The sequence below is a fragment of the Pogona vitticeps genome, chromosome 2 (assembly GCF_051106095.1).
Source record: "Pogona vitticeps strain Pit_001003342236 chromosome 2, PviZW2.1, whole genome shotgun sequence".
In the NCBI taxonomy this organism is placed as follows: domain Eukaryota; kingdom Metazoa; phylum Chordata; class Lepidosauria; order Squamata; family Agamidae; genus Pogona; species Pogona vitticeps.
This window is the reverse complement of record NC_135784.1, coordinates 112,743,747-112,755,875: the sequence shown is the minus strand read 5'-3', so window position 1 is coordinate 112,755,875 and position 12,129 is coordinate 112,743,747. Positions and strand designations below refer to the sequence as shown.

Here is a 12,129-nt window from a genome sequence, read left to right as displayed (position 1 = left end):
TCAGAGTGTCTCCCAAAGTATCCCTCTCTATGGATAAGGAGGTACTACTTTATGTTCCCTTGTAGTTTTTTTTTTCTGTATATATATATCTCCTTTTGACTGGTTTTATTCACTTGAGTGGATGGAAGGAAAAGGAGATGTGGCTGGAAAAAACAAGGAAGGGGATGCAATTACATGCATAACCCCTTGGGCTTTGGAATGCTGTAGAGATGGGACAGTGGTGTCCTTCAAACAGTGCTCTCAGAGTTCAAGCATCAGGCACTTTTTCAGTTAGTGAGGACAGTAATGACATTTCTCCACTCCTCCCAGAATGAGGAGCTTGGACAGCCAATAGCTAGCTACCCTTTGCTTGCAAATTATGCACAAGTTCACCACCTCTTCGTAAGGATTTAGACAATTACCAGTGGATAAACAGAGATGGACTTTAGCACTCTGTTTCAACCATAGTTTGGTAAAAGACAAAACAGTCACAATTTATGCAGAATGGCTGGACCCAGAATTTCTCACCTAGCAGGGACAGTCATGAGATTTGTAGTCGTAAGTGCTAGTGAAGATAAAGATGAGGCAACACGCAGTTCTTTTGTTCAAACAGTGTATTAGGTAAGAAATCTTTTTTTAAAAGAAGGCAGAACAAACCTACAATTCCCACAGAGATAAAGACATTCCATATACAATTTTTTCTTCATTCAGAAAGCTATCATACTGATTTAATACTGAAGGCATTGCTAATGGTCTTGAAAGACCTGAACAAATCTGATAAAATCCACACAATGTAAGGATGAGCATGATATTCCATTTTCTATGCCCATTTGAAATTTCAAGGTTTGTTCCCACAGGTGCATACACTGCTTCTTAAGAACAGTATAAATTTCCATATAGACATCTGACGCAACGCCTCCAGTATCACAACTGTCTGAGTACAGGTTCATCTCTTCACAACACAAGCCCATGTATATTTAAAGGACACAGTTGGAAGAGAAGAGAAAGGAAGAGAAGAGAAAATAGATGAGAAGAGGTGTTATATCTGTTCCTTTGAAAATGGAATAGTGACACTAAAAGTTTCTAGCAAAAAATTAAATGAAAATAGTGTCATTTCCCTACCCCACCCCCAAGGCAGTGTTTACTGGATTAATTAGTTCCTAGCTAGACTTCCCATGGATTGGTTGCTAGACAATGACGCTGGAAGAATGGAAAGGAGGCCTGTTATTAACTAGGCACATTCATAGATAATTCTCCTAGGCCACAGCCACACTGTGTACATTCCATGAACCTGTACAATTGCAGAAGAAACCAACACTTCAGTACCTATGGGAGCAAAACATTCAGCATCCTAGGTATCCAAGCTTTCATATACTGCAAAAGCAAGGATACCCGGTGGAATCTCTGAAGCCAGAGTAGGATTCAATATGTGTTCTAGTCCACTACTTCCAAAAGATCTTGGTGGAAGACAGGGACAAGTCTAAACTCACCATGGCTAGTAGAAGATAAAGGTGAGCAAGCTAATATAGTGTGTGTTTACAGGCAACTGATCTATCAGTGGCTATCTGTAATGGTAGCTAAAAAGAGCCTCCGTGTATAGAGGCAGTCCAGCTGATTAGATATTTGGGGCGAACTCCAGAGATGGCCATCAAATTCAGGATATGTTAAGTGCCAAAGACATTCATATGGCTGCTGTATGAAGCATGAATGTTAGCCTAGAAGAACTTTGGTTCTTCTTCTATGAAAACATGTTTAATGCATTTAAGTCATACAACTGATTCTTCTTTTCGATGCAGAAGTAAATAGCACAGCAGGTACGTAAGGTTGGACATGGCTACAGCAGAGTAATGGGAATGTAAGGCCAAATAAGCATAAAGTGTCTGGCTGGCCATTATTGGAAAAGAGAAACTGGACCACATAGACCTTTGGCCTAATCCTGCAGGATGCTTCTGAAGTTCTTAAGCCATGTTTTGGTATGACGGATGAAGTTAGCTACTCGCAATGTGTGTGCCCCGATATCTCTGCCATCCTTATCTCCTTTCAGCTGGACTTAAGATTTAAGAGACTCATAGGTGAGATCCTATAATGCCCAAGATTACCTGACATTCATGTAAGAAAAAAGATAGTTCCATATAAAAACAGGATCGCGGTTCCTCCCCCAATTTGAAAACTTTTAACAGTTACATTTAAAAAAGGAATAAAAGAAACAAAGAGCATAAAAATATTTGTGAGACTTCAGTTCACTCTAAAGGCTTTGAAAGAGAGTAGCCCCAGGTTCTACTGTACAACAAAAAGAGTTATACAGAGTTTCAATATAGAGCTCTTTCTATATATATAATTATATATATATATTATATAATTATATATATGTATGTATGTATAAATTTATAGGTATGTATACATATATATATTTATTTATAATGCACTGCTTTCAAAATAACCGTGCCTGCTTCTTCAACTCATTCCTCTTCCACAAGGCCAGGCGATCAAACTCAGCAATGGTCATGCCAAAGACCTGGTAAAATTCCTCTGGCGACAGATGGCGCTGGAGGGAGAACAGAGAGGCACAAGGTTGCACAGGTGTGGTCAATGCTCAAGGGTGACAACATATATATTTTGAGGTGTCTTGTAAGAAATATACAAGTGACTATATGTATTTAATCTGCTTTAACAGAACTGTATCCTCATGGTCTTGTACTGAGTTATCTGGGTCCAGCAAGAGCAAACTGCAAGAGCAACCTGCCATTATGTGGGCACACATGTGGGAAGGGAGAAGGTGATTTGGAAGATTGGAGATGAGTGTCTTGCAGCAGAGCAGTTATGATGCACTGGTGCCACTTATGATGCACTCCATATGGCACTTGGAGTTCCATCAAAAGAAAGGGAGAGAGAAGTGTCGTAAAATGGACACATCATGAATGTAGTGGCTGAAATCCAGTAAAAAGTCACATGTCGACTCACTGAATCAGTGAGAAATTTGTGAATCAACTCCTCCTACTGAATTTCAGTCATTATATCATTAACATATTTGTTTTGCTGTGTACAGCTTGCATTGTCACCATCATCATGCTCTTGTGCATTTAAAGTTATTTTACAGTTATAAACTCCCCTTCTTTGATTCTCCAGTTGGGAAAGGCTCTTTGGATGTCACTAGCTGCTGCCAGAAAAAAAAAAACACAAGAAAACATAGAAAGTTTTACTTTCAGTTGTAAATAGGGAACTAGAAAACTAACAAAACGAACAACCTACTGACAACTGACTTTGACAGACAAAAGAGAGGAAGAAAGAACACTCAGCAAAATGGTGGGGTTCTCTTTGAATTCTGAGTTGGGAAGGAATGATTGGTTGATGCTGGACAGACTGACAGTCACTCCAGACCCAAAAGGTCACTCCAAGCCAAAGTTTAGGCACCAAGCAAAGTTGTAAAAACAACAACATAAAACAAAACCTCCAACAGAGGAAGTGTGTGCGTGGAGGTGATTTTACCACAATTTCAGCCCTTCCAAAGCCTAAAATAGGGCAGGGGAGAGCAAAACATGGTGTTTCTCTTAGAGAGCAAAAGGAATCTTTTTTATACGAAGCATTTTGGGAGCAGTTTTCAGGGACAGGGAGTGGATGTCCAGAAAGACACAAGGGAACTCTGGAACTCCCAGATGTTTTGTACCTCAGTGTAATTTAAAATCACTGGACTGTATTGCATGTCTTATCACTGATATACAAGCTATCTTGAATGTAGGCACATATTGTGCATATGTACAGAGTAGCCATCAGCCATAATCCCTGACTTAATTTTCTCACCTCACAAGCAGCAAACTGGTATAAATGTAAGATGAGCTACTGCAAAGGAGCTATTGAAATGTGTAATGAACCTGGAAGTTCCTTGTTCAAAGGTCATTTCTGCCAAGGGTATACTGACCAGATGACTCCAGGGTTATCTCTGAAACTCAGTCGAACTTCCTGTAAACAAGGGAAAGTAATTCCAGCCTACCATACACTACCACTATTAAGATTACTATGATCATGGATGTGAAATACTTTGGACCCTTAAATGCTACCTAGGTCAAGGGCTGAGAACCCCTGGCTCTCCACAAACTTTGGACTTCAACGTCCAAAATTTTTACTTAGCACAGACAGTGGTAGAGGCCTTGGGAACACTGGCCCAAAATCTTTGGAGTGCTAAAAGCTGATGAAACTCATGCTGTTAGGAACAAAAGCTACGAAGCACAAACATGCCTGCACAGTTGACTTAGCTGCTGCTTGCTCCACTAACTGAGCTCCTCTCTTTGGGGTACACCAAGGGACGAAGAACATAAAACAAAGACAGCTCAAAATGTATTGTTGAATGGAAAAGAATGAATGATTGAGACCCAAGCCCTGGAACGAACACAGAGATTTCATATACCTCTAGCCGAGTTCTGTCTGCATCTTTAGGCAAACGGTTTCTTCCCCTTGTTGTCACCAGAAGCAGCTCGTAAGGGTATATCTGGAGAGAGAGGTAGGAAAATTGACTGCTAGGCCAAGATGCTATGACCCATGAGCGTACAAAAAAGAAGAAGAAACAGCTAGACAAAGCCTTGAGGAAGGTAAAATCTAGGAGAGGCACATGCCATTTTTCGCTTTTATTTTCAGCAAATCTCACTTGTTCATCTTAATACTATATAATATAGATTAGCAGTCATTGATCATTGTTTTGTGTGATCCTACCTCTTGGGAAAAAGGGACATGGTGGCGCTGTGGGCTAAACCGCAGAAGCCTGTGCTGCAGGGTCAGAAGACCAAGCAGTCATAAAATCGAATCCACGCGACGGAGTGAGCACCCATCGCTTGTCCCAGCTCCCGCCAACCTAGCGATTCGAAAGCATGCAAATGCAAGTAGATAAATAGGGACCACCTTGGTGGGAAGGTAACAGCGTTCCGTGTCTAAGTCGCACTGGCCATGTGACCACGGAAGATTGTCTTCGGACAAAAACGCTGGCTCTATGGCTTGGAAACGAGGATGAGCACCGCCCCCTAGAGTCGAACACGACTGGACAAAAATTGTCAAGGGGAACCTTTACCTTTACCTTTTTACCTCTTGGGAATTTGCTTGGCAAAAGAGCAATGCAAACGGAAAAGCAGCCCAAGCAATATTGTTGTAGGGATGCCTCAACCAATGGACTGGATCTCTCAAAGATTCAAGAGCAGTTTTAATTCTTTCACTGTATTCTTTTCAGAATACAGAGTCAATTAAGTAAAGGACTGTAGCTTGGTGGTAGAGTAGATGCTGCCGGGGGGGGGGCGGGGTAGAAATCTAATAAATAAAATAAATAATAAATAAATAGAGGCCAACCTTTGTATGAAAAAGGTCTCAAGTGCTTAGTCTCTGCCCTCTTTACGTAGGGCTGGCAAAGGACTCCATCTCTCAAACCCTGGAGACTTTCTGCCAGTCACCATAAATGCACAGGTAGGTTTTGGTAAAAGGCAGCTACACTACCTACGTACCTTCCACTACTCCAGAGTGAACCCGAACCTGACATCATACCCATTCACCACCTCCTTGATGTTAATTGTCACTTACAACATCTGAGCAGAAAACAGCCCTTTGGTTCACACAAATTGCCTGAAAGTGTTGAGTTGGGCCCAAAAACTGTTGCTAATAGACACCAGGGAAGCTCCAGATTCAGCAGTGAGCTTTTTTTTTTTTTTAATGGGATGGACTTTTCACATCTATAGGAAAGGAGGAATGTTCATTTCTAGTTGCCTCCAGAAACTGAGTAGGAAGCACAAGTCCCAAGCACATGGCAGCTTCCAGTGAAAGACCCAAGAGAAGGCTAGAGGTAGTAGGTGGCAACCACTCTCGGTGCCTTCCTATCTCCTTCCTTCTTACGCCGCTAGTCCCAGTTAATTCTTCAAACACCTCCTGGCCTCTCTCCTGCTTCCCCAGTGGCTCTCTATTGCTCATGTCATTCACCTCCTCAAAAGTGGTATTAAAAGGAGAGTCATAGCTTACAATCCATCCAGTGTGATTTCTTGGTTTTAGAATGTTATAGAAACCCCAATAACAAGAGCTACCAGACTGTGTCTAGGCATACATGGAAGAGGAGGCTAGGACTGCTTAAAATGCCTATATCCAAATAGGAATATTCAAAAACATCACAAGGAGGGAGCACACAGGGGTTGATGAGATCTCCATATGGCCCAAGCAGCTTCTGTGCATCATTGTTCAGCATGTAAGAGCAGTTCAGGTGGCAGATTCCTGTTTCCAAAGAAAAATGACCCAAGGTTCTAGGATTCGACGTGATTTTTGAGAAAGTGTTACCTTGTATTCTGTAAGAGATAGATGAATAAAGAAAGGAAGATAAAGGAAGTCAAACCAGACATTTAGGGCAATGCATATTTCCCCTGATTCACCTGTTTCCCTCCTACAACAGGATTTTCTCAGATGCATAGCTGGCTAGTCATATTTGCAAATTAAGCCTCTGTTTACCAATTGATGACCAATCACAAAACAGAGACTGCCAAATGCAAAATACATAGTTGCAAAAAACATCACATGCTACAACAATCAGACTTTTTCATTACTTCAGGAAGCATCTCTTCTAAAAACCTGGTAAGCATATCATCTAGTCCTATCCCCAAAGAGGGAGAGATCATTCTCTAATTTACCTTTTTGTAATAACAATGACTCTGGACTCCTAGCTCTCTTAGGATTGTTATATCTAATGTTCAGATGATCTAATATTCAGTGTGGGTTATTTATTATGTCATGTAGGACTGTATGATACTCTACATACGGGGCAACCCCATGCTCTGAACCTAATAACACAAGTAAAATTCTGCATCAGACTTCTTTAAGCTTTGTGCATTGTTTTATTCACAGAATTTTATTCAGATCCAGACATTGTCTTCCATCTGCAACACTTAAATTTTTTCTCATTAGTTCATCCATCTTTTTCCCTACCATAAAAATCTGTTCTGGAGGGGAAAATGGAATAGCTAGATATTGTCTTGACTGAATAATTAGCAGTTTGTACTAAGGCATTATTAGTCTTTAGGAATTGTATTAAGCTTTGTACAGAAACCTCACCCTCTGACTGCTAGAAATACTACCTAAGCCCCCTGCTTGCTTCCTAGATTTCACCTGGAGCTTACTGTTTACTTTCAAGGCTTTATGTATAGCCATCAAAGGTAGAAACCAGAAGCCCAGTCCAGCCATTAACTTCAGCTGGGTTTAAGCATGTGCTCAGCTCCGGTCAAACTAAAATCAATGTGACCTAAAACAGCTTATTTATAGCTGGTTCCTACTTTTATTTAGAATAAAAAAATAACACTGCAATCCTCACAAAGTTGACTTGTGTTCCCTGGACCAACACTGATAGCCTGTTTGTGCTTGCCACACACATCCCTGGCTAAATTGTAACCAACATCAATTGTTGTGCTGGCTTTGCACTTAGAATTGGCTTCATCATGGCTTGTAATAACCAATACTATTGTATCCGTCCTGGTTTTTAAAACGTTCTGCAGAAACTTTCCCCAGAAAAACTTGTTGTCTAATACACAAATAGCATGATCTCTAGCAAGCATTAACAGCTGAACAAGAACTTTCAGACTTTACAAATGCACCCTGTGGAATTCCTCAAGCCTTCAGCTCACCTCGCATCCCCCAGTTGACGGCATTGGTACTGTCATAGTGGAACAGCTCGGCACTGGGAGGCTGCAGAACAAATGACAAACACAGAGAAAAATGAGGTCAGCATATTAGGAACCCCATCAAATATCACCATGCTCTTTTAGAGCTGCTTCCATTGGCAGAGTTCTGGGAAAAGATGGTTGCTTAACCCTCTTGCACTAGGATAAACGCATGCAGTGTTTGAATTATGGGATATTTTTGACCCCAGTGAGAATGCCAGTGTAAATCTAGGTTTTAAAATGGCCCACCTCCCAAGATGTACTTGTGAGTTTGCTGAACCAAATCTGTTCCATCCAAACATCCAGAGCCAGAAAACACTAGGCAGAGTAAAAGTAAACTATCATAATGTAAAAAACCAAGCCAAATGAAAACAACACTAAAACTATGTTTCCTGTGCCGTCAGGCAATTCTTGACTTCAATGAATTCTAATGTCTCCCCAAGAGAAGAAATTTCAATTTTGTTCAAATGGGACTTGTCTACTTAAGTGTGTCACTTCTGCTTCACTGCATCATGTTTCATGAAAATTGGCACATGGCATTTTTTAAAAAAATCCCAATTTGGCTGGCACAAAAATAGTCTAAACTAAACTATTAGTTGATTTACCGGGACAGTTGCTTTCCCCGCCATTTTAGGATAAAACTATTCCTGGCAAGGAGCTTAAACTGGGAGAATCATTTTGCAGGTGATGATGTTGTGCAATGACCTACATTTCTGGGTATAATCTGCAAGACACAAATGTCCCACTGTTACATAGGAGGGTTAATGGGCTACAAACTGATTGTTTATAACTGTGCAGGAAATAATGTCATAAAATGCCTATCTTGTAGATTGCACTTTGGTGTGAATTCTGCAATACAATTTAACTCTGGGGGACAAAATCGTTCTGTCCTGCTGTATGATGATTCAGAAAGGCATTCTTAAAACTTACCCAGCTTGTGTGCATAGCAAGGATTAATCAGCTAAATGATGAGCCAGGAGGAACATCCTAATGACCAAGAAGTCAGGATTCTTAGCCAATGTTTGAGAACAAAACCATTTATCAGCATCAAACCAACCAATCTAAGAATAATTGTGGTAACATTTTGCCATGATTTATCTTGACTCATTAGATGCTATTCTGCTCTTAAGGGCATATATAAAATACCCAATTTTATTTTTTTAAAAACCCTGAAGGTCAGCACACCAAGATCATGTACTAGCTTATAGTCTATGGAGCTTGCCAGACTTATGAAGTACGTACAGTAGTTCCCTCTAAGGAGTAGATTAAATACCACTAATAGTTTCTGGATCCTTTGGATATGATGGGAAAATTCATGTAAACAGTGGTTTTCAGGGTCAACCCAAGACATTTTGCTGCCTGAGACAAATGACAAGATATGTCTCCCATCAGCACTATACACATTCACAATGGAGCGAACTGCTAACTGAACCTCACTTCCACATTGCTAGCGGGACACCATCCTCCATCGCATTTACTTATTTATCTGAAATATTTTTACCCCGCCTTTTCTTCTTTAAAAGGACCCAAGGTGGCTTACATCATTGAAAGACAATATTAAATCTAAAACAGTCAGTATACAAATAATAAAGAGGATCAAGGACCACTCCGCGAGATGGTAAACACAACGGGCAGCTCTGTCCTCCAGCCCCTTAACACGATCTGTGTCACCTCAGTACCTGCTGCACCTGAGGCATCCGCCTCCCTCTGCCTAATGTGAGGGCCGGTCAGTTGCCAGGCAAATCTCCCTTGGGGATCACTTACTACCAAGTTCCATCTTACCCTAAACCACTTTACTCTCATTTAAACAGCTGTTTGTCCCCAACCGCTAGTCCTGAGCTGTGGATTTTTTTTAGACCTTGCCGGAGAAACATTATCTGAAGCACAGGGTGTGTCCCCCCCACCCTCTTTTTCCTTTGCATAACTCTAGAAGCTTGGAAACAATTCAGAACTAGTGGGGAGGCATCAGCCACTCCTGCATTTTCCAAAGTGTCTCCGGCTTTCTGGGTCCCCAGTTCCCACTGGGAGTCTAACCGGACCATGGCTTTTCAGAGGATCTTCACAGCTGTTTCTTAGCAACTGCTTCCCAGCTCAAAGCCTTCCTGGTATGATGGGAATGCATATCCTCCCGAAGAAAGGACACTCTCTTTGCTTTTGAACCTGGCACTGGGGATTTCCATCATGCCTAACAAAGATACTTTGGGGGAGGCGGGGTGGTTCCTCTTCCTAATGGCTCATCAAAGAGAAGCATCCAGGATGCTTGTACCACCAAAGGAGGAGACATGACCCAGGAAGAAATAGAGTTGGAAATGCTACTGCCATCTACTGGATGAGAGACACTCTTACCCTGTGCAACCCATTCCTTCTGTACGCAGGAAGAGAGGCAGATTTTGAAATGAGGGGATCTAAAAAAGAAAAAAAAAGAGAAAGGCTAAGTAGAACAGGAATGGATAGGCACCAGGAACAAGAGTCTTCAGGAAAATCTGCTAGCCATTGGTCCTGCTGACTGCAGGTTTCTATGAGTCGCAGCGCCAAAAAGTTACTCTTGAAAGCTCTGCTATTGCTCTTTATTGCTATTTTTTTATCCCACAACATTTGCTCAGTTCACAGTGTTGTGTATGGCTCTGCCCCTATTTAATCTTTACAATCAACTCCTGTGAAGCAGGTTAAATAATAACTACGTGTTATTAGGTTAATTCTGACTTATGTTGACTCTTTTCATGGTTTTCAAGTAGAGAATACACAGAAGTGGTTTGCCATTCCTTTCTTTTGGGGGCACCCTGGGACGGTGCAGCTTGCCCAAGGGTACACAGGCTGGCTCTACGCACAGGGGACAGAGTGGGAAATCAAACTCTAAACCTCTGGCTCTGTAGCCAGATATTTAAACCACTGAGCTATCTAACCAGCTCATGAAGTAGGTTAGGATGGGAAATATAGGCTAGCCCCAAACCTGCCCAGTGAGCCTCTTGGCTCAGTGACAATTTTTAAGCCAGGTCTTCCTGGCTGTTGTCAGCACTCTTACCACACTGACTCTCAAGAAATCATTATATCTCCTAGACTGGTAGATGCAGTTCACTGGAGAAACATGAAAAGTAGTTGCCCAAAACATCAACATTAATGGTAAAAATATCTAAAAATAAACTAAAAAATGTTGGCAAAATAAAAAAAAGAAAAGGCAACATTTTGTACCAGTTTAAAGACTAATAGTTTTATTTCACTGTGAGCTTTTGTGGATCAAAATCCATTTCTTCAGTCAAAGGAATACAAATAGACAATAATAGAAATACATTCCTATAGCTATCATGATGAACAGGTGAGGACATTGACAATAGACACAGTGACAAAGAGCAAATTAATATAGGAACGAGACTATCAAACTGTTAATTACTTCAATTGGCAGGTCCTAGCCAGGGGAACAAACTGAACTTCGCTGTCACAGGAATGCTAAGAGATGTTCCTGGGACAGAGGTCAGAGTCTGTCCAGTGGCCAACTGTCTTATGTCCACAAGAAACCTGGGTTATTAATATTTATGGTGAGATGAACAGCTTTGGATTTCCAGTATGGTGTAATGGATAGGTGATGGACTAGTACTCTGGAGAACAAGGGTTCAAATCCCCACTGGGCCATGGAAATTTACTGGAGGAGTGGAACTGGTTAAAGAACTCCTTAAATAACTCACTTAACCTTGAGAGCCCTATTAGGGTAACTATAATTTGGTTCTGTCTTGACAGCACAGAACACACACAGCAGCCTTAGATGCTATTGCTCTTGAAGCCTGTAGAAATACACTGAATCTTTTTTTACAGTTTCTACTGTCTTTTTTCTTCCTCTTGAGTTTCCCTTTGTAAGTTTTCTGCCCCTGTAATAGCCACTTTGAGATTCTTAACAGAGTGTTCTGGTAAGTTTAAATCTAGTGGATACCTGAAGTCTTCCTTCTGAAATAACCCATTTCAACCTGTATAGTGGCAATGCGGGCTCTGCCACTCAGTCTCTCTCCCTGACATCCTTCTGGTTATATTTGTGAGAAGCCTCACATCAAGAAAAGCACTTAAGAAAGATCCTAGCCTGCAGCTCACTAGCGAAACAAAGATTGTACAGTTTTGTGTACAATTTCTACAGTCTTGCAGGTTGTTCTGGCTGCATAAGCTCCCAAATTCACAGACTTTCTCTAAGTTGGATGAAAAAGTACTACAAGAGGTAGAAAATAGGGATAAACATACCACTGTCTGCCAGATAATGTGTCCGAGGTGCTGTAGGGAAAGACAAAAATAAGAAATCAGGAACTAAAACGTACTTTCACTGTGCTACCACTGAATTACTGACTTGTTCTTATAACTTGGTGACAAAGTGAAAAAGGCAGGATGTTCATTTTAACCCAAGTTTTCCTCTTAAGACTTGCCGTCTGATTTGTTTACAAATAGAGGCTTCTGGGAGCATGAATCTATCTGTAAAAGGAAAAAAATATGTGCAGGAATCATGCAC

General features: G+C 41.1%; 1 protein-coding gene across 17 annotated transcripts in view; it reads right to left on the bottom strand.

Annotated features, from left to right (window-relative positions):
- Positions 1-1,818: 1,818 nt before the first annotated feature.
- The window catches only part of ABLIM3 (actin binding LIM protein family member 3), a 161,413-nt gene continuing 151,102 nt past the window's right edge, over positions 1,819-12,129 (bottom strand). For 16 of the 17 annotated variants that reach the window (XM_078385794.1, XM_078385796.1, XM_078385800.1 and 13 more), the window contains 4 exons: positions 11,868-11,897; positions 9,993-10,051; positions 7,611-7,671; positions 5,236-6,284 (listed from right to left, as the gene is read on the bottom strand). In XM_078385794.1, coding sequence (XP_078241920.1) covers positions 6,199-6,284; positions 7,611-7,671; positions 9,993-10,051; positions 11,868-11,897 — 236 coding nt within the window. In that variant the 3' untranslated portion in view covers positions 5,236-6,198. Of the gene's footprint in view, positions 2,525-4,381; positions 4,463-5,235; positions 6,285-7,610; positions 7,672-9,992; positions 10,052-11,867; positions 11,898-12,129 lie in introns of those variants that run through there. The other variant, XM_078385807.1, reaches the window with a different exon arrangement.